The sequence below is a fragment of the Falco punctatus genome (genome assembly GCF_963210335.1).
Source record: "Falco punctatus genome assembly, chromosome: 4".
Taxonomy (NCBI): Eukaryota; Metazoa; Chordata; class Aves; order Falconiformes; family Falconidae; genus Falco; species Falco punctatus.
This window is the reverse complement of record NC_137583.1, coordinates 47,925,941-47,947,589: the sequence shown is the minus strand read 5'-3', so window position 1 is coordinate 47,947,589 and position 21,649 is coordinate 47,925,941. Positions and strand designations below refer to the sequence as shown.

General features: G+C 63.7%; 1 protein-coding gene across 1 annotated transcript; it reads left to right on the top strand.

Annotated features, from left to right (window-relative positions):
• Nucleotides 1–6,744: 6,744 nt before the first annotated feature.
• Nucleotides 6,745–18,714, top strand: MKNK2 (MAPK interacting serine/threonine kinase 2). Its single transcript, XM_080385933.1, has 14 exons — nt 6,745–6,883; nt 6,968–7,179; nt 9,204–9,285; nt 9,448–9,549; nt 9,684–9,781; nt 10,800–10,879; nt 11,415–11,488; nt 11,570–11,674; nt 11,986–12,041; nt 12,266–12,361; nt 13,871–14,065; nt 14,163–14,327; nt 14,428–14,471; nt 14,737–18,714. Exons 2-14 carry the CDS (start codon nt 7,132–7,134, stop codon nt 15,002–15,004), a joined length of 1,413 nt encoding a protein of 470 aa, XP_080242059.1. The 5' UTR covers nt 6,745–6,883; nt 6,968–7,131; the 3' UTR covers nt 15,005–18,714.
• The last annotated feature ends 2,935 nt before the right edge of the window (nt 18,715–21,649 follow it).

The following is a 21,649-nucleotide window of genomic DNA, read 5'->3' as shown; positions in this document are numbered from 1 at the left end:
CCGCAGTCGCCTCGTTGCGAGGCCAGTGGGCTGCAGCGGGAGCCGAGTCCAGCCTGGTGGAGCAGGTTCAGCCGCCACCGGGACCCGTTGGTCATTTTATCCCCTGTCTCTCTGAGCGCTGGTGGGGGGCACAGTGGGGTGGCACAAAGGCTTTGGTGAGAGCCTGAGAACAGATTTGCAGATCCAGGCCCGGGTGGAGCAGGTAATGTGCCCAGGGCTCCGGCAGCCCCCCCTCTGCAGAGCTGCCCCCTTCCCAAGAAGCACAGATGGCAGCGGAGCTGGTGAGGGGCTGGGGGGCTGCAGGGCGCTCTGCCCGGCGCGGAGCGGGTCAGTGGGGCTGTATGTTCCACGGGAAATACGGTGTCCTGCGGCTCAGCGTGGTGTCACCGCTGCTCCCGAGGGAACGGCTCGCCCTGCGCCCTCTCCCCACGGGGCTCCTCCGACGCTGAGGAGCTCCAGAGCTTGAGGACTCAGTTCCCGTTAGCTGGTGGCACATCGGCGCTGGTTCCTGAAGCGGGGGAGTAGGGGCAGCGATGGCACGGGCCCTCGGCACCAGCTACAGGGGGGACAGGGTCTGGGGGTCTCCTACAGCATCCTCAGCCGTGGGGCTTCAGCCAGGAAATGTCCGTGGGGTCTGTGCAGGAGCCACGTCCCCACTGGGGGAGGACAGGGACATCCCCAGCCGCTGCTGCCTCCCCCCGGCGCAGATCCTGCTCAGGGCGCTGCGGGGGCTTTGCTGCAGCATAAGCCGGTCCTTAACCCCTCGCTGACCCTCTAGCCCCAGCAGCTCAGCAGATGGTGCTCAGGGCACGTCCCTGCCTGCGCCCCGCAGGAGCCACCCCCCAGGAGCCACCCCCAGGGGCCATGGGCTGCGTGTCCCCCCCAGGAGGTTCTGCCGCCTCTCGAGCTTGTTCCCCCTTGCACCTTTGGGGCTGGGCAAACAAGGGCAGGGGGTAGCACGGGATGTGACCCCGAGCATCATGCCCCATGGACAGCTGCTCCTCTGTCCCTTGTCCCCAAGCAGCCAGCAGCTTTCCAAGTGCTCTGAAATGTGCTTTTTGGTTGGGGTTTTTTTTTCCCCTCCAGACAGCTGATGCCGGAGGGGACCCTGCAGGGCCCTGGCAGCCACCCAGCCCGGGCAGGGGGGTGGGGGCCCTGGCTTTGCGCCCCTCTGGTTTGGGGCTCTGGGACTCCCTGGAGGAGGTGACAGCTGTTCCTGTGACATGGGCACAGTCATGGGCATGGCATGCGCTCCCTTCTCCCTTGTGGAGCAGCCAGGCCAGCAGCCAGCAGCTCCCCGGCCCCGTGCTGGGAACGTGGGCCGAAACCGGTGACCCTGCCGGAAAGCACCGGAGCAGGGACCGCGTGTTCCGCATGTCCTGCGTGTCCCTTCCCTCTGGATACCAGAGGGCATCTGCTGCTCTGCGCCCATGCTGTCCCCACAGGAGGGGACAGTCCCTTGCCACCATGGCTCACACAGCACTTAACCACCAGCGGCTGAAGGACAGGGGCCCTGGGTTCGGTTTGGCTCCTGCAAACCCGCCAGGAGCAGCCGCCGGCACCCGGCAGCTCCCAGTGGCTCCCAGTGGCTCCCAGCATGGCGGTGCACAGCCCCCACTGTGGCTTCCATGCTCTTTTCAGGCAGCAAGGGAGCTGGGGTGATTTTTTTGTGGTGGTTTGGGACATATTCTGCTCCTTCTAGAAAACCCTGCGATGTGCCAGCTTGCATGTCCCCTCCCCAGTGACTGGGGCCACGCACGGTGACCTGGGGCTGCTCCGGTGGGCTTCCCCCCTTCCCCGGGGGATCTGGAGGATGGAGAGGGACAAAAGGAGCCTGAGGTGTTTACAAGCTGCCTGGAAATGCTTCTCCCATCTGTCCCCAGTGATGAAGGCAGGACCCCCACTGTGGCACAGCACGAGCCCCCCGCCCTGCTCCCCAGACACCCCCAAACCACGGCTGCTGGAGCTCCTGCCCCGTCTTTTGGGGGGCTGCAGGGATTTCCCTCCCCAGAGTGACTCCATCTGTCTTCCCAGCGGATGCCTGTGCCAAGTCCTGGCCCAGCTCCGCCCCCACCCCCACCCCCCCACCCCGATCCCCTTGTCCTCTGGGTTTGGCCGGTGCAGGGTGGCAGAGCGGTAGCTGGCCATGTCCCCAAAGGCTTTTTTTGGGTGAGAGCACCCCGGTGCGTGTTTGCACCCCCCTCAGGACTGTGCTGCCTGGCTGCTTTGGCTGGTCCTTCACCCCACAGAAACCAAGCGGGGTTCGCACTGGCCCTTCCCCACATCGAAGGATGGAGGCCATGTCCCTGGGGCCATCCATGTCCCTGGGGCCATGTCCCTGGGGAAAGCCCACCGTGGCGGTGGCACTTAGAGGTGCGCTGAGCCCCGGCATCCTGCCCCACAGTGGGGAGCTGGGTGGGGGGTCAGCCCTGCCCCAGAGCCGTGGGGGCTGCACAAATATCCCCGGCTGTATCGGGGCGAGGAGGGGAGCTGGGGACCTGCTGGCAGACAAACCAGCATGGCTGTGTGTCCATGTGCACCTTGGATGTGCACATCTGCATGTCCTCCGTGTCCCCTGTCCCCCCCGTCCCCCCCGTCCTGCCCCAGCAGCAGAACCAGCACCAGGAGGGTCCAACCTCCGGGTTTCTGCCTGGCAGGAAATTCCAGGGTTTTTGCAAGATCTTTCATTTGAAACGCAGCCAGGGCTCCAAATCCTCCTGGCAAGCCAGGCCCCCCTTGTGCTGGGGAAATAACACAAGGAAAAAGGATATTTTTTTTTTATTATTATTATTATTAATTTTTTTTCCTTCCAAACCAGAGCAGCAGGGCAGGAAGCCCCGCACACCACGAGCAGCCGCCTTCCCGCTGCTCCTGCCTCCTCCAGGGCCGAGCCACATCCCGTGGGAGCGGGACTGGCTGTGCCACCCACCGGAGGGGCCACAGGCAGGGTGGCCACGGTGGCCCCCAGCCCACCTTGTGCTCCCCCCCCCTCCCCACGCCAACAATAGCCGCCTTCCGGCACGGCCCCGTTCGCTTTCCTGTTTTCCCTTGGCCGGTCTTGGTGTGTGGGGCTCCGCTGGCGCGTGGAGGCCCCCATCCTGGCAGCACCCAGGGGTGCAGGGACAGGCGATGCCGGGGGAGGGGGCGGGGGGGGGGCACAGCTGCCCCGGGGGTGTTTCACCACTCACGAATGCCAGTGCAAAACATGGCCCTGGGGGGTTTGCTGCCACCAGCCCCAGCTTTGCAGCCCCCAGGATGCTGGATGTGTCACCCGGAGGGGGGCTGGGGGGCTCAGCGCCCACCGAGCAGCAGGGTGGCATCAAATGCATCAAAAATCCTGTTTTCCTGAAAAAAATGTGGATGCCCCGCGCTAGGAGCCTCTCACTGGGTGCCAGCGTGGCCCCTTCTACCGCCTGTGGGTTTGCCCAGGGCATGTGTGTGCCCACAGCTGGAGCTGCTGGAGCAGGGGGCTGCCGTGGCCCTGGATCAGTGAGGGCTACTGGGGGGGTGCAGCCCAGCACCCCCAGTTTCAGCCTCCAAACACACCCGCCCAGGGCAGGCCCGGAGCATCAGGCTCCAGCAGGGCGGTTGGGCTGGACCCTGCAGCCGTGGGGTTGTGCGGGTGAGGGGGACCCCCGGCCCCCAGGGCCGAGGCACCGGGATGAGCGTGTGCAGGCAGGAAGCAACACGTGGGGTGGTGCCGCCGACGTGATGGTGTGTGTGTGTGCACACGTACATGTATGTGCATGTACATATGTGTGCGTGTGCCAGCCTTCAGGCAACCACATGGCTCTGCAGCAATGCACCTGGAGAGGCTGCACATGCGTGTGTGTGTGTGCGTGCACATGTGTGCCAGCTACACATGCGTATGTATGTGTGTGTACATGTGTGCTGGCCACACAAGCATGTGCAAGCACCACGTGGGGCAATGCTCTGCTGCCTCCTGCTTTGCCCTCACACACATGTGCATGTGCTTTTGCACACATCCAGCTGCAGCGCAGCGTCCAGCCCCGGTGGGTGCACATCCCCTGGGTGCTGGCAGCCGATGCCACGGGTGGGAGCATGGGGAAGGGGAGGGGGTCCCAGCCCCCTGCACCAGCGGGAACCCCCTGGGCCAAACGGCACTGGGTGTTCACTCCCTGCTCCCGGCAGCCTGGGACCCCGCAGCCAGAGGAAGCTGCCCCCAGCCCTGGTTTGAACCGTGCTGGCATCGCCCCGACACCTCCCAGGTGGGATATGGTGCAGGAGGAGGCAGCGAGCCGGGAGCATGCAGGGAGCATGCAGAGTGTGCAGTGAGAGTGCAGTGAGTGTGGAGCATCAGCTGTGAGCACAGGGGGAGTGCGCAGTGAGTAAGCAGACATGCAGTGAGTGTGCAGTGATTAAGCAGGCATGCAGTGAGTGTGCAGAGAGCGTGCAGTGCAGAGCATGCAGTGAGCATGCAGCAAGCACAGAGAGAGCGTGTGCCAGGCGTGCAGCAAACATACAGAGGTCACACAAGGGCCACATGGCAGGCGCACAGTGGGCAGCAAGCTTGCAGTGAGCATGCACCAGACACACAGGGAGGGTGCAGTGACCACGTGGAGAGCATGCAGACGACATGCAGGTGACATGCAGATGACATGAGATGCACCCAACACCTGGAGAGCGCGCATCGCCCATGCAGCAAGCATGCAGCACACATGCAGTGAGCACGCAGCCAGCATGGCTGCAAGTGCTCCAGCACCTGCGTGATGACAGGGACCCCCGCGGGCTGGGCGAGCTGCCGAGCCGCCCTGGGTGTCCCCGCCACGCCAGGCACCCCCAGGTGACCCCCCGGGGCTGTGGGTGCCGGTGCTGCCGCCCTGTCATTACTGGCTCGGTGACCTACATGGCGGCGTGCGCAATTTTTGAGGCATGTGGCTCCTCCGCCCGTGCTGGAGCCGCCCGCCGAGTGCACCCCACAGCCCCTGTCCTGGGGGGCCAAACCCCTGCGAGCCCCCCTTGTCCTGCAGCACCACACCTGCCCCCTCCCTCTCCCCCCCCCCCCCCGCCTGGGCTAATTGGGGACCCCTCATTAGCAGCAGCACTACTATAGGTGGGGGATAATAAAGGTGGTGGGAGTGGGAGGGGGGCCCGGCAAAGCAGGAATGGGGGGGACTCGGCGAGCGCCGGGGGGGCGGCTGGGCCCCCACCGTGGTGCCCCCACGCCAGGATGGCTTTTGGGAGGGCTGCAAACAGCAGGGTGGGGGGGTGAGGAGGCAAAGCTGGCAGGGGGCTGCCGTGGGGGGGCTGCCGTGGGGTGCCCCGGGGGGGTGGCGGCGGGGGGGGGGGGGGGGGGGGGGGGCCGCGGGGCGGCAATGGCGGCGGGGCACAGCCAATGTGCGGCGCGGCCGGTGAAGTCACGCTCGGCGTTGCTGCAGCCATTGGCCTCGGTGCTGCCGTTCTCAGCCCCCTCGGCGTCACGTCACACAGGGGGGGGGGGACACACAACCATGGCACCTCCGCCGTGATGGCTCCCACGGTGCCACCGAGCCTTGAAGGGGGGTGCCATGGCAGGCTTCGGTGGCCTGCAGGGACGTGACCAGTGGCCTGCAGGGATGTGACCCCCCTGCCCTGCCCCCAACCCCGCCCCCCCGCAGGCCTGGCTTGTGGGGCTGAGCACTGCCCCACTCGTGGCATGTGTGGGCTGGGGGGTCAGGGCCAGCCCTCCCCCCCCCGTCCCAAGACTGGGGGCTGCAGAAAATGAACTTGGAGCTGGAGTGTCCTTGTCCCCAGGCGCGGGGAGGGGGGGGCAAGTGGTGTCCCTGTCCCTCGGTGCAGTGCAGGGGGGTCTGGGGGGGTCTCTGTCCCTGGGTGCAGTGCAGGGGGGTCTGGGGGGGTCTCTGTCCCTGGGTGCAGTACAGGGGGGTCTGGGGGGTGTCCCTGTCCCTGGGTGCAGACTGAGGGGGCTGGGGGGGGGGGGGGTGTCGCTGTCCCTGGGTGCAGTGTGGGGGTGTGCCTGGGAGCAGAGGTGCAGGGAACCCGGGGGGGGTGTCCCCAGTCCCCACTGTGCAGCACAGGAGAGTACGGAGGGGGGCGGGGGGGTGTCCCTGGAGCAGCACAGAGGGGGAGGGGGGGCAGCACGGGGGGTGCCCGGGGGCGTTTTGGTGTCCCCAGTGGGTGCCTGGGGGCTGCTGGTGTCCCTAATGGGGGTGGTAGTGTCCCCGGCGGGTGCCAGGGGGGTGCAGGGGTCTCTGGGGGGTGCTGGTGTCCCCGGGGTGGGGTGCCGGGGGGGTGCCGGTGTCCCTGATTGGGGTGCTAGTGTTCCCAGTGTGTACCGGGGGGGTGCAGGGGTCCCGGGGGGGGGGGCTGCTGGTGTCTCCAGGGGGTGCCGGGGGGGTTGTTGGTGTCCCCAAGGGGGGTGCTAGCGTCCACGGTGGGTGCCGGGGGGGTGCTGGTGTCCCCGAGGGTGTGTGCAGGGGTCCCCGGGGGGGCTGCTGGTGTCCCTGGGGGGTGTGCAGGGGTCCTATGTGGATGCCAGGGGGGTGCTGGTGTCCCCGATGGGGGTGCTGGTGTCCCCAGTGGGTGCCGGGGGGGTGCTGGCGTCCCCGCGGGGGTGTTAGTGTCCCCAGTGGGTGCCGGGGGGGTGCTGGTGTCCCCGATGGGGGTGTTAGTGCCCCCGGGGGGGGGGGCGGGGGGGTGCCCCGGGCCGGGGCGCAGCGCGGGGGGGCCGGGGGCGGGCCGGGGCGGGCCGGGGCGGGCCGGGGCCGGGGCTATAAAGCGTCCGGGGGCGGCGGCGGCGCGTCCCCTCCCGGCGGCGCGGAGCGGTGCGGAGCGGAGCGGCGGAGCGGGGCGGAGCGGAGCGGAGCGGGCGGCGGTGCGGGCTGCGGTGCCACCAGCAGCGGGGCTCTGCGGGGCCGCGCCGGTGAGCGCCGCCGGGCGGGGGGGGCCGGGGGCTCCGGGCGGGGCCGCAGCCGGCTGACCCCCCCCCCCCCTCCTTTCCCCGCAGGTCTCGCCCACCCCCCGGGCTCCCCTCCGGCTCTGCCCGTCCCTCCGCCTCCCTCCCGCGCCCCCTCCCCGTTTTTTTTTTGTTTTTTTCCGCCCCCCCCCCCCCCCCCCCCGCCTTCGTTTCTCCCAGCAACGCCGCCCCCCGCCGCCCCCCCCCACAGCAAGATGGTGCAGAAGAAATCAGAGATCCCGGGTTTCCACCGCTCTTTCAAGGTAGGGAGCTGCTCGCCTGCCCGCCCGGGGGGGCTCCGGGGGGGCTGGGTGCGGGCTGGGCCGGTGCGGGCCCGCGGCGGCCGCATCCTGCGCTCTGCAGCGCTCTGTGCCGCATCCCCTGCCGGGGGCAGGGGGGGGGGGCTGAGCTGCCTCCTGCCGCCCCCACCCTCTCCCCGAAGGAGGGAACTGCCGGGATGCTGCAACCCAAACCGAGATGGCAGGGTCTCCCGGTGCCCCCGGCCCGGGAGTCGAGGCTGCAGCCCCCTCCCCGCCCCGGCTGGGCGCTGGGATGCTGCAGCGAGGCAGCTCTTGCTCTGCTGCGCTCCCAACCGGGGTCCCCCGTGGGGCGGGGTGTGTGTGTGTGTGCGCTGTCGTGTGCCGCCCCCCCCCCCCCCCCAGCTGCCTCCGCCCCAACGTGCAGGGGGTGCCCAGGCCCTGCCCGGTGCGGGACCTGTTGTGCAAACATCTTGTGCGGGGGCCCGATCCTGCCCGGGGCCCCGTCAGGCTGCACCCATCCCGGCCGCTGTCAGGCTCGGGGTGTGCGGGGTCGCATCCTGCCGGGTGCTGCTCCCCTGGGCACTCGCTCCTGTCCCGCCGTGTATCTCGGTGGGATCTTTGTTTAGTTTGGCTCCGGCGCTCCGAGGGATGCCGGGAGCTCACCCCAACCTGCCCGGCTTATTTTAGCTGACACCTCATCCTGCTTTTAAAGCTTTTGGCTGGGGTTTGGCTCCCCCCGCCCCCCCATCCTCCCCGCCGTGTGCCTGGGGACCAGGACGGGGGGGGGGGGGAGACACCTCGGATGTGCTGATGGAGCCGGTGTGCAGCGTCCGCCCCACGCCTCCCATCCCCCAAACCTTTTGTGTGTCGGTGCTGCGGCAGCTGGCAGGGCCCTGTGCCCCCCGTGTGCCTCCCCCCCCGGGAGGCCTCATCCTGCCCACCGTGCAGGGACTTGGCCGGGGGTGCTCATCCCAGGGGGGCGGCTGCCCTGACGTCGGGCCCTTGGGCTGTGTGGGGGGAGGTCCTTGGTAAAATCAGATTTTGTTGGTGGGGGGGAGAGGGGGAAACGGTAAAACCCTTGGCAGGAGCATTTTGGCCCCAAAGGTTTGGCCTGGTGCTCGGTGGGGGGGTGCTCCTGGCGTGACCCCCGCCATGCACCACGGTAGGGACCTCCCCGGCCCCCCCCAGACCCACCCCAGCACTCACCGGCTGTTCCTGGCGGCGGTGGCTGGGCTCGGCGTTCCTGCGCTGGGGCTGGCAGCCGGCCCGGGCACCGGGGCACCGGGGCGGGTTTGGGAACGGGAATGGGAATGGGAACGCCGCCGGAGCTGCCACCTCCACCCAGATTTCATAACCCTGGGGAGGACGGGGCCCTCTCACCCCCCCAGCGCTGCCCTGCCCCTGGGGGGGCGGCTCGGGGGGGCAGAGGGTCCCTGTGGCCCCTTTAGGTGCTGGTACCAGAGCCAGGGGGGAAGGCAGCAGTTCCCTTCACCGATCTGGGGTGCATGGAGGGTTTGGGGTGGGGGCCTGATCCTGCCAGGGCACAGGTGTCTCACCAGGTTCACCGCAGCGGGTCTGAGCGGGCTCCAGCCCACCATGACCTTGTGGGCAGCTGGGAGGACGCGGCGTGGTGGCTCAGGAGCCCACCCTGCCCTGTGCCTTTCCTCGGGACCCTCGCTGTGGTTTGGCTCTGCGGGGGGATTTGGGGCAGGATCGGTGTGGGTGGCCCCAGTGCCCCTCAGCATTCCCAGTGCGCTGGCCTGGGGCTGCTGCTGTGGGGGCATGACCCCACAGCACCATCCTCATCAGGAGATGTGGTCCAACCCTTCCTCCTCCTCCTCGGGCTCTGCCATGTCCCTCCGGCAGCAGCACCCTGGGCCAGTGTCCCACGCCGGCCGGGCGGGCAGGCAGGATGTGTGCTGAGGCTGGGAGAGCGCTGGGCACCGTGTCCGTACCGGGCTCGGTGCTGGCAGCCGGTGGCGGCTGATCAGGCAGTTGCATCTCACTCCTGTTCTTGTCCCCCACAGGGACAAAACCCCTTCGACCTGGAGTTCGACCAGTCCAACCACCTGGAACCAGTCTTCAACTTTGAGTGCCCGCCCCGTCCCGGTGAGCTGGGGTGCCCTCCCAGGGGGCTTCCCCTCCCTCAGACCCCGCAGTGCTGGCCCTCTGCCTTCCTTGAAGGCCCTGGGGGGCTGCCCCAGGAGGGCAGTGCTGCGGGCGCGGAGGGGGGATGGGGGGACTCATGCTGGTGGCGTTGCTCCGCCGCAGACATGCCTTCAAGCCAACCCATCGATATCCCCGACGCCAAGAAAAGGAACAAGAAGAAGAAGCGCTGCAGAGCCACCGACAGCTTCTCGGGCAGGTTCGAAGGTGAGCTGGGCTGCCTGGGGACCCTGTGGTCCCACCCGGGGCAGGGGTCCTCCTGGTGTCCCCAGAACCGGGGGACAGCAGCGGTGTCCTGTGCTGTGGTGGGGTGGCAGCTCAGGCAGCCTCTCCCCTGCCAGATGTTTACCAGCTGCAGGAGGAGGTGCTGGGAGAAGGGGCCCACGCCAGAGTCCAGTCGTGCGTTAACCTCATCACCAACAAGGAGTACGCCGTGAAGGTAACGCGCCGCTGCGTGGGGCTGCGGACCCGGCTCCCTCCCACCCCCTGCCTCAGTTTCCCCTGCCACCCTCCTCATCCTGAGCTCTCCCAGCTGCCGCAACCACCTGGTGCTGGCCTGGGGCACTGGCTTCACGGGCTGGAGGGGACGAGAGGGGCAGGAGCGCGGCAGAGCTGGGCCCTGCAGGTGGCACGTCGTCCTTTGCCACCGCCTGTCGTCCTTTGCCACCACCCGGCTCCAGGACCTTGGTCAACCCCCTTAGCCACGCTCCCCTCCCTGTAAATTAGGGCAGACGGGAGATTAAATTAACGCTTGCAACGCGTCTGGGGACTTAGGGCAAGCAGCGGCATGCGGTGCTGGCAGGGTGGCCAGCTCCTGCTCGCCCTGGGAGGTCTCCATGCCCCTGCGTGCATGTGGGTGCTGGGGGGTGGGGGGGGTTGGGGTGAGCCAGCTGCTTTTGGGGTCGGGGATGGTGGTCCGGTGGCCCCTGGCGGTGGTGCGAGGGGGCTGAGCTGGGTCCTGTGTCAAAACACAGCCACATGCAAGGGGAACGTGGTGTCCCCCATTGCCCCGGGGAGGCCTTTGGCTGCCCGGTGGGGAAACTGAGGCAGCTGGGTGCTCTGTGTGCCCCCGGGGCTGGGGCCAGCGGGACCACCCAGCTCTCCCCGATGAGGCTGTGGGTGGGGACCCCCTGACCACCCCATGGCACGCTTCGGTGCCGGTGCCTGGTGGGGCGAAGGGCCTGTCTCTGCCACCCGGATGGCTGCACCGGGGCTCGGCGGTGTCACATGGACCTGCCTTGGCTGCGGCACCGGGGCAGCTTGGCACCGCCGCTGGGAACAGCCTGTTCTGCTGCCTTAACCCTTTCGGGCACCCCTGCCTGCCCTCCGCCCAGCCCTGGGGGCGCCCCCAGAACTGGTTGGGTGGAGGTGCTGGGTGGGGGTGAGGGGGGTTGCAAGCCCCTGACCCCTCCCCTGCAGCAGTCCCTCTCCCTGAGCCCCCTCGCTTTGTGTTCCAGATCATAGAGAAGCGCCTGGGTCACATTCGCAGTAGGGTCTTCCGTGAGGTGGAGATGCTCTATCAGTGCCAGGGACACAGGTATTGCGGGGCGCAGCCACCATCCCATCCCCCACCGCAGGCACTGGGCTGAGACCAGGCTGATGCTCGGGACACCCATGGGCTGAGCCCTGGCCTCGTCGTCCTCCCTGGCTGGTGTGGGAGCATCCTCGAGGGGGTGTGGAAGCATCCTTGAGGTGATGCTGAGCACTTTGCCGTGACAGGGGGGCCTCAGCAGCCAAGTTGGAGTGATGCTGAAGGGCGAGCCAAGCCGCTGCCGCGGCGTTTGCCATCCCCCCGCGGAAAGCTGCTGAGCGGGGCTGTTTCTGGAGGGGGGCGAGTGAGCCAGGAGGGTCTGCGAGCAATTAGGGAGTGGAGCCGGGCGCCAAAAGTCCCTCTCCCCCCTGGAATGCGGCTGGGGGGCCCTGGCCGTGTGGTTTCAATCATTGGAAACCCAATTTTCCCGGCCCGCATCCCCCTCTGGGAACCAGCGCTGGCTGGGGGTGCGGGGGGCTGCGGGGAGGGGGCAGCCCGGGAGGTTTTGGGGGATGCTTGGCTGATGCCGCTGTCTCCGCAGGAATGTCCTGGAGCTGATAGAGTTCTTCGAGGAGGAGGAGAGGTTTTACCTGGTGTTTGAGAAGATGAGAGGAGGTGAGTGCAGTGCCCGGGTGGGGGGAGCCAGGGCGGCAGGAGTCCCCCCTGAGCCCCCCCTCTGCTCTCACCCGGCCGCAGGCTCCATCCTGACCCACATCCACCGGAGACGCCACTTCAATGAGCTGGAGGCCAGCGTGGTGGTGCGGGATATCGCCAGCGCCCTGCACTTCTTGCACAACAAAGGTGAGCTGGGGTGCCCTGTGGCCCCCCCCTGCCCCGGGGGTGCTGCCTCCCTGCGCCCTTGGCCCGCCCTGGGCGCGCAGGATCAGGCCCAGCTGCATCACGAGGCATTTGGTGGTGCAGAGCCTGTTCCTCTGGTTCGGCCGGGATTCGGGGCCAGCAGCAATTTTTGCCCTTTGCCACAAGGCAGGTGGTGATTTGGGGTGGGGAGGGGAGGGGTCCTGTGCCACCCCCAGACCTTGCACCCTGGTGGTCTTGCACAGCAGGGTGGGCGGGGGGATTTTTGCCCTCATCATCTCTTTTCTCCCTCCCAGGAATCGCACACAGAGATTTAAAACCAGAAAATATTCTGTGTGAGAGCCCGGACCAGGTGAGTGGGGTGCTGCCCAGGGCGGGGGGGTCCCGGGGGGGGGGGGGGGGGGGGAGCGCGAAGCTGCTGCTGCTGCAGCAGCAGATGGGCAGCATGAAGCCTGGCACGACGGGGTGTAAATGGGTGGCTGTGGCATGAAAGCCAGGCTGTGGTCCCCTGGGGGCTGCTGGGGGGGTCCCCAACCAGTCCTCTTTTTCCCCCTCCACCCCCCCCCCCCCCCCCAGGTCTCCCCAGTGAAGATCTGTGACTTTGACCTGGGAAGTGGCATCAAACTCAATGGCGATTGCTCCCCCATCTCCACACCGGAGCTGCTCACCCCGGTAAGTGTGCAAGAGTCTGGGGGGTGGGGGGTGGGGGGGCATGTCCCTGGTAGGGGGGGAGCTGTCAGAGCCCCCAGCTGCCCTGCAAGCTTTGGGGAAGGGGCTGTGTGTGAGCACACACCCCCCCCCAAGCACATTGCTCCGGTTGGTGATGCTGCTTGTGGTCCCCGCTCTGAGATGCGGTTACATAATGCCGGGGGGTTGGGGGGGGGTGGGCGGTGGAGGGGGGGGAAGTTCTGGCACGGAGCCCGGGCTGCCGCGAGCCCTAGCAACAGCCAGCCCCGGTGGGGGCGGCTGCACCGAGGTTGGTGCTGGCGGGGAGAAGTGGGTCAGGCGAAAGGCTGGGGGGAGCCACCGTGATTCCCCCTGCTGTGGGTGAGAGGGGGCTACCCCCGCCCCCCCGCTGCTGCTTCTCTGTGATGCACACCCTGCTGGCTGGGCGCCCCAAAAGCCCTGGGGTGACCCCTGCGTTGCACAGAGCTGTCGCACCCTCCAGGGGAGATGCTGAGCCTGCCCCATCCCCCCCCCCCCAAAAGCCCCGCTCCCCTTATCGCCAGCAGCAGCCCCCCCCGTGCAGGGTGTTGCCCTGCACCCCGCTGTTTTTGGGGTGCTGACGTGCCAGGGAGGGCAGAGCCCAGCCGATGCAGGGTACACAACAGCAGAGGTGGGGGCCAGAACACCCCGTGTCCCCCTCGTTCCTCCACGTTGGACAGAACCAGGATTTCTGAGGTGTCCCGAGTCTCCCTGTTCTCAGCAGCAGGGGCAGAGGGGTCCCTCCCCCCCAGCCCCACTGCGGGGTGCTGGTGATTGGGGTTGGGGGTTTGTGTTTTGGTGTGTGGCTGTTTTGTGGTTTGTTTTTTTGTTTTTGTGTTTGTTTTTTTTTCCCCCCCCCCCGTGGTGGCATCAGCTGCTGAGGCTCGGAGGCCTCTCGTTAGGAGGCCTCTCGTTACGGGGTGATTATCTGCTGGCTGCAGCTTTTTTCTCCGCTGGTCACGAGGCCCGTGTGGGCTGCGGGTCATGTGTGCTGGAAAGCCCCAGAGTCCCTGGAGCAGGAACGGGCTCTGGCTCTGCCTCTCCTTGCATCAGTGTTAACTCCTCCGGCACCGATCCCCTGCCTGCGCCGGCAGGGAGCAGGCAGGGAGCAGGCTCATCGCTGCCTGCCCCGTGTCTTGTGGCCGCTCCCAGGCGGCGGGATGGATTCTGCCCTGCTGAGCCGGTTGGGTGATGGTGCTGTGGGGTGTGGGCCCAGCTTCCCGGGAAGGGGTTGCACCCCTTTGTGGTTTTTTTTTTTTTTTTTCTCCACCACCCCCCTGTTGGGTGACCCCCAAAAGGGCTGTGGCATCTCCTTCGTGGTAGGAGTGGTGGGAAGCCCGCTGGGGGGATCTGCCCTGCGGCAAGCAGCCGTGCCTGCACCCTCATTCCAGAGAGTGCACCCTGTAGCTGTATCCCATCTCTGCCCCCATCCTTGGGGGCTCCCGTGCTGGGGTTCACCCCCTCCTCTCCCCACAGTGCGGCTCTGCCGAGTACATGGCCCCAGAGGTGGTGGAAGCCTTCAACGAGGAGGCGTCCATCTACGACAAGCGCTGCGACCTGTGGAGCCTGGGTGTCATCTTGTACATCATGCTGAGCGGGTACCCCCCCTTCGTGGGCCACTGTGGCTCCGACTGCGGCTGGGACCGTGGCGAGGCGTGCCACACCTGCCAGGTACGTGGGGGACGCTGGCATCACCGAAACCTGTCACCGGTTTGGTGGCACCGCTCCTGTCTCAGCCCCTTCTGTTTCTCCCCCTTGCCCCCCCCAGAACATGCTCTTCGAGAGCATCCAGGAGGGGAAGTACGAGTTCCCCGACAAGGACTGGGCACACATCTCCTTTGGAGCCAAAGACCTCATTTCCAAGCTGCTGGTGAGAGATGCCAAGAAGCGGCTCAGCGCAGCCCAGGTCCTGGAGCACCCCTGGGTGCAGGGGGTGAGTGCTGCCGCCGCCCCCCTCCCCACTCCCGAAAACCGGGGGTGGGGGACACACTGCTGGGGGGTGCCCGGCTCTGACAGGCTGCGTTTCGTTGCAGTGCGCCCCGGATAACACCCTGCCGACTCCCATCATCCTGCAGAGGTGAGTGTGGGTGGCCCTGGGGTGGGGGGGCACATTCCAGCCCCCCCGATCCTGGCTGCTCCCCCCAATGGGGCTGCTGTCCGCTCTTGCTGCTTTTTGGGGGTCTGCCACGGGCTCTGCCTGGGCAGCGGATGCAGCATGTGATGCGGGTTGGAGCTGTGCGTTTGGTGTGGCGTGCGTGCAAAGAGGGACACCCTGATGTTTCACCCCAACCCTCCCTCCAGCCCCCCCACGCTCCCACCCTGAGCCCCTGCCTCCCCCGCAGGAACAGCAGTGCCAAAGAGCTCACCTCCTTTGCTGCTGAGGCCATCGCTGTCAACCGCCAGCTGACACGGCGCGACAAAGACGAGGAGGAGGAGGCGGAGGAGGAAGCACGACCCATCATCATCAAAGCTACCTCACGGGCCATGCAGCTCTCCCCCCCCTCCGAGTCCAAGCTGGCCAAGCGGCGGCAGAAGAGCAGCCTGGCCAAGGCGGTGGCCGCCGGGCAGCACCTGGTGGCCCCACTGGTCCTGGTGGCTGACCAAGCCTGAGCTGTGTCCCTTGGACCTGCTGTACCCTCTGTGTCCACCCCCCTCCTCCTTTCTTTCTTTCTTTCTTTCCTCCCCACCCCAAAACCCCACCGTTTCTGGCTAGTGACAAGATCAGGACTCGTCCCTGTGGCTGGCTTCCAAGGTTTTGCTGATCTTGTAGGTCTGGGGGTGGGAGGGTTTGTTTTAAGATTTTTTATTTTTTATTTCTTAAGGTATTAAATCAAGCGTGAGGTTGCTTCACCCAGGGCACACTCAAGGACATCTGACAGACACATGGACTTTTGTTTCCTGACTTGGTTTCTTCTCTGACATCTGCCCCCCCCCCCCCCCCCCCCCCCCCCCCCCCCCCCCCGCTCCCTGACACCAAAGGACTCTTTGTATCTGCGGCTGCTTTGACGATTTCAGCTCATTTCATACTGTGAACAAAAGACCCTCGGTCGCGTTTTCAACAACGGGAGTTGCGTTTTAACCTCGTCCCTCCCCTTGGAGCTGCAGGTTTTTCTCTGATGTCGGGTTAGATCCCACAAAACCCCCCTCCTGGGAGTCTAGGAGGCACCTCCCGGGTGCGGGGAGCCCCTCCGTCCCGTGCTTGGGGGTGTCCCCGGCTGCGCTCCGGGGGGAAACACGGTGGGTGATGTGCAGGGAACTGCTCAGGCCGGGGAGAGATGGTGTCAGCGAGGGAGCAGTGCCCCATCCCACCGAACCACCCTCTCTCCTCGGCAGCCCACTTCCAGAATAAGCTATTCACCCCCTTTTTTTAAAAAAAAAAAAATTTATTATTTTTTTTAATTACTGTTAGTTTTAAACTGCTAGCTGTGCTTCTCTACAGGGCACGGAGAAATGTCTTCCTTCCCTTCTGCGCTCTGGCCAGCAGCTCCCCAGGGGTAAGGTCAGAGCTGGGGGGTGCGCAGGCGTTTGGGCCATGCTGTTGTGCCGGGGTGGGTGTTGCACCCCTCTTTTTTTCAGAAGGGCTGCCTGCTGGTGGCTGTGCCCTCGTGGAGGTGCAAGCAGGGGGCGGGGGGGGGGGGGGGGGGGGGGGATGAGGTCTCCAGGGCAGCCGGAGCAGCCAAAAAATTCCCCTCTGGGAATAGCGGAGTGCTCTATGGAAACCCCCCCCTTCAATAGCATTGGGACCCGCTGTGGGGTGGTGTGATCTGGTGTGGCTTTGGGCTGGCCCCGAGCCTGTGGTGGCAGGAGGGTCTTGGGGGCACGGGGGGGTGCCGAGTGCCCCAAGGATGCTGGTGGGGCAGCGGCCAGGCTGGTGGTAGCACCCAAGAGCGGCAGTGCGGGGGAGCAGCCTGGGGAGGGCTTGGGATGTGGGGGCAGGGGGGTGTGGGGTCGGGGCAGCAGCGCCTGCGTTGTGCAGGGTCTGTCGGGCGTTGGGGGAGAGCTGGGCATGTGTGTTCGTGTGTGTGTGTGCATGTGCATCCATGTTCATCCGTGTTCACGTGTCTGCATGCATGGTGTTGCCCGTTCCTCAGCTTGCGTTGGGAACGCGCGTGGGGAAAGGATTTGGGATGCTGAGTGGGGGTGAGGCTCTTGGCTGTTCTCTGCCGCGCAGGGCTGGATCCGTCCAGGCGAGCGAGTGGTGCCGGTGCTCGGAGCCGGGCTGGCCTCCAGCTCCTCCGCGCACCCCTGCGCCAACCAGAGCAGCAAACCTGCGTGGCCACGGGTTGTGCCAACCTGCTGCACCCGCTGCCATCCCAGCTCCCACCGGGCAGGAGGGTGCCCCCCCTCCATTAGCCATCTCCTTTCCCTTCCAACTCCATGCTTCGAGCTTTACAGTTGGCAAAAAGCAGCCTTGGTGCGTCGTCGCGTGCGCGGGTGAAGGCTTCGGGAGCTGGCTTTGAGCCGGGGAGACTTCCCCAGGTCTTCAGCTGAAAACAGTCACTGTCCCCGGGGGTGGGGGGGTGGGATGGGGAAAAAAATTTCCTTTTTATTTTAAGACTGCTGACAGCAATACTATGCAATATATGTTGTTTTTTGTTTCAGGGAGGTTTGTGTGAGTTATCTTGGGAGATGATGATCTCGGGTGTTGATGGAGTTTGGGGCAGGGACCATCTTTTTCTCACCTTTCCCAGCCCTTCTGCCAAGCAGCATCGGGTCAGGGAGGGCAAGCCTGCCCCCCAGCCCCCCAAAACTGCCTCACACTTGCGATCTGCCCTCTCCCCCGGGTGCCCCTGGTCCCAGCGTGTGGGGTGGGGAGGAGTGGGCTAGTGGTGAGGGGAGACACCCCCCCCCACGCAGGCTCTGGGACACCCCGGAGAGGCCTCCTTTAAAGGAAAAAAAAAAAATCCATCTTGATTGTACATTGTTACTTTTTATAGCTTATTTTGTTTTTATCAGTTGTAGATAATTCCTTGTTGTCTTATATTAAGAAATACTTGAATGATGTACAGTACGCGATGCCTTGAGCTGGTATTGTGAAAGCTGTTGTTACTGCTGCACGCCGCAGCCTTTTTAAAAGAAAAAATAACAAAAAATCCTGGGAAGGGGATGGCAGGGGGATGTCTCGGAAATATTTTTTGCCCCCCTGTGCTTTTGCTGGCAAACTGTTTCCTCCTCTTCCCATGCATAAGATATCTCTTTTATATAAACGTACACACACACTCTGCTGAAGGCGTGGGTGAGCAGCGCGGTGCGGGGACCCGTCCCGATGGGCGCTTTGCGGACGCGTGGGCATCCTCGGCTGGGGATGCCGGCAGGTGCTGTGGGTCTTTGCATCGAGGGGATGGGAGTGCCGGGGAGCACTCCAGCTCTTTGCTGGTTGCTTGGCCCAGGCTTGGCTTGGTGTTTTAGCTTGGGGGATCGGTTTGACCGTGGACCCAGCTCTCCTGGCATGGCGCTGGTGGGGGGACCCGTGCTGCCGGGGCGGCGAGCTCCGAGCAGCTCCGGTGTGTGGTGTGCGTGGCAGGGTCGGTGTGTTGGTAGAGAATCTTCAAATGCCTCTAGAGCCGGGGGATTGACTCCGAAATGCCACCAGCCAGGGCTGGTGGCAGCGTTGGGCACCCATGGGTGCCTCGGCGGGGCAGGGCTTGGCACCACACTGGGCCAGCTGGGGAGATGCTGGTGCCGGGGCCAGACATCCCCCTCCCCACTGCCAGTGCCTCTCCCAGGGTGGTTTCCAGACGGATGCTCCCCGTGGTCCAGCACCAGCTCTCCCCTCTCGCCAACACCCTTCTTCTTCCTCTTCTTTCAAAGCCTTTCCCCTCCCCCATAGAGCATCTGTCTTGGAAACCAACTTCAAAAAGTTGTGGGTTTTGTTTGTTGTTTTTTTTTTTAAGCTGGAAATTTTAGGCGTTTTGGCTTCCTCTCCTTCCCCCCCACCCTTCCTTCAGCCAACTAACTCGACTTAGAACTGGTTAGAAATGTTTACTGTGAAGCTAACTTTTTTTTTTATCAAAACAGGAGAAACTTTCTCCACTTTACAATTGATGAAGACTGCCAAAGCTGGTTCGACAAGAGTCATGTTAACGCACTGTTGGTTTGTACAACAGCAGTCTCCACTTGGGGGCTGGCTGGAAAATAAAAATGAAAACTTAAAAAAAAAAAAAAAAAAAATAGAAAAAATCCCCACAAAAACAAGCACTTTACTGTATGTACCAGGTGAACTGATACAGCTGAATTGAAGTTTTCCTTTATAACAATTGTTGATGCCAGAATTTTGTATTCTGTTTTGTAAGAATTTAATAAAAATGCATTGAGACCTACATGGTCGGCATGTGGCTACGGGCAGGCTGGGCAGCACAGGGCGGTGGGTGGCTGCTGTGGGGGCAGTGAGCCCCCCCAGCGCCCCATCTGAGGGGTCTGCCCGCTGCTGTCCCTCACAATTTCCACCGGCTCCCTCCCAGCCTGCTGCTGGTCCTAGGGGAGCTGGGAGGGCAGGGCTGGCACTGCAAGGTGGCGTGTTGGGATGTTGGGAACATGGGCTGGCAGCGGCTCAGGCCCTGACTCACTCTTCCCAGCAGGGTGGTGTGATCCGTGGGATCGCAGAGGGGCACGGTGCAGTGCTGTGCTCTCTTGCAGGTGCCCCTGGCCCATTTCCCCCCTCCCCACCTTTATCAGCCAGGTTGTGGAGGGGGAAACTGAGGCCAGAGGAAGGTGTGTGGTGGGATGCTGGGGCTGTGGGAGGCAGTAGGGACTGGAGGCTGGAAAGCAGGATGTGGGAGAAGGGCTACAGGAGCCCTGCTGTGCTTTCTTCCGTAAGCAGGGAAGACCTTCTTGAATTATTTTATTTTTAATGTATTTTAATTTTTAAGGTATTTTCTGGCCTGGTGAGTAGGTTTTCTGGTCCTGCTGCCATGCTGGGGGATGGAACTGGGAGGCCTCTGGATGCCATTGCCAGGGCTGGTGGGGCTGCCTTGCCCCGTGCTGCTGTCCTGGCAGACCCCCATATGTGGCACCCCCAGTTTTGGGGATGGGGCCGCAAGATCAGCTGCAGAGTGGTAGCTGCTGCCCTGGCTCTGCATGCTGGCGAGTGCAGCTCTGAGCTGAGAAGTCTTGCTTGATAAATGGTGCTTGACAAATGGTGCAGCTGCTTCCTTCAGCATCTGGACCCAGCCAGGGCGGCTCTGGGATGGCCTGTGGGGAGACCAGAGCTGGGGTCCCCTGGATGCAGAGGACAGAACTGTGTCTCACCTCTGCTGAACAAAGCTATTGCTCCCTCCTGTGCTTGGGGTTGCCACATTGAAACCCTGGACATCTTTAGGAGCATCCAGCTCTCCTTTTCTTGTGTATCCTGCTCTCCTTCCCCTCTTGTGTGTTGTCTCACCTTGGGCCCTCAGCCATCTGCCCCAGAAACCCTTTCTCTCCTGCCCTTTGCTCATGGCCTGTCCTGCAGAAAGATCTCCCTTCCAAGATGCCCCATGGATCCCAGGCAAGCGGTGTGTCAAAGGGAGCTTTGCTGCAGAGACTGGTTTAGCTTTTAATCTCTATAAAATTTCTTTGCGTGTTCCTCTTTCCCCCCGCCCCTGGCTTCACCACCCCCTGAAAGCGCCTGGTGGTTGGAAACCATCTCTGAGCACGTGCGGAGAAGGGCAGCTCTGAAAATAAACCAACGCTAGGTTAAAATAACCTGTGCTGCTCTGCTGCTTGAGCATCAGCCCAAAATAGGCGCTCTCGCTGGGATAAGAGTGCTATAAATAAGTCTGCGTTGATTTGCATTGGAGAAAAGCCCCGCGGAGGAGCAGTGGTGATGCCACCCTGGTGGCATCATGAAAGCAAAGGGGCTAGTGCAGAGCCGCCTGGATGACATAGTGGGTTTCGGGTGACAAGGTGGCTTGTGTCAGTTCTCCTGTTCTTGGGATTTAATTGAGCCATCGGGTTGTGATCAGATGAGAGTGGCCACGGCACCTGGGTGGCTGGTAGGGTTGCACCTGGCTTCAGCACGGGGCACCGAGGAGGGCAGGCAAGCGGGTGGATGAAGTGTCTTCAGCATTTCGGGTCTAAGCCTGGCTATGCTGGCGACAGGAGACCATCCAGATGATTAGCCAATGTTCTGATTCACTATCTGCTCAAAAAAACCCTGAAGTGAGGACCGTGCATTCCCTCAGCCCCAGGCTAGGCTCCTAAATTGTCAGCGAGCCCCAAAGCCACACTGGACATGCGGTGAAGAAGGTGTGAAGGGCTGTTTTGAATCAAAAAAGGGTGAAGAAGGGGTAAAGAGCTGCTTTGGGTCAAAAAAAGGTTTTGTTTTCCTTTTTGTGTTTTTAAAATGTTTTATATGATGGGGCAGAAAAGGAAGAAACTCCTGTGCTTTTTGCAGTGAATCACCACTTCTGTCCAGGCAGCCAAAACAAACCAACTTGGGGGTTTGGTTTTTTTTTGTTTTGTTTTGTTTTTTCTGTAGAATGTGCCATTTTGGTGTCATTTAGCGGTTGGTGTGTAGGTGTGCACGTTCTCCCTCTGCAGCCACCTCAGGAAGCAACATGCACCCTGGCAGACCCTGCGCTGCCCGCAGTCAGCTGCGGTCCCTGAATGCCCAAGGCCGGTCTCTCTAAACCAGGATGAGCCTCGGTGACACAAGCATGGCACGGCCATCTCCTCCACCAGCTAGAAAAGGCCTTGGTCAGTCTTGTGTTTGTGGGCTCGAATGGTGAAGTGTGACTTCTGGAGAGCCATGGGGTGCAGGTTCAGCTTTCCCACAGGATTTCAGCTCCAGGTGGAATTGGGCAGGCCTCTGAAGCTGCGGTCGGTCAGTGGGAATGGAATGGCATCAGGTTTTCCCAAAGCCCAGGAGAGCATTTCCAGTGATGCCCCTCGGAGACTGCGCTGCTCCCCGCGGCTGGAGTGGGTCAGGGGCCTCGTGATGCATCTTTTCACCTGGCTGAAGGTTTAAATAAAGGCTCGTTGCTAAAGCACGGGGTTCAGCAAGTCCCACTTCAGCCCTCCTCTGGCTAACCCCCCCCAAGATGTCTCTGTCTTTGCCACGCAGTCCTCCTCGGAGCTTTGATGCATCTTAACATAACTCCCTTGAGATGAGCTTCTCAGCTAGGTAAGCGCTGTCTCTGCATTCCTAGCTTTTTGTTGGAATACACATTCCAAATGTATTTTTTCGCCTCTGCGAGGTAAAGATAGGCCAGGTGTCCTCTGCCATCAAACCCTGAGCACTCCGGTCCCACCGATCTCATGCCAGCTGCTTGCAGC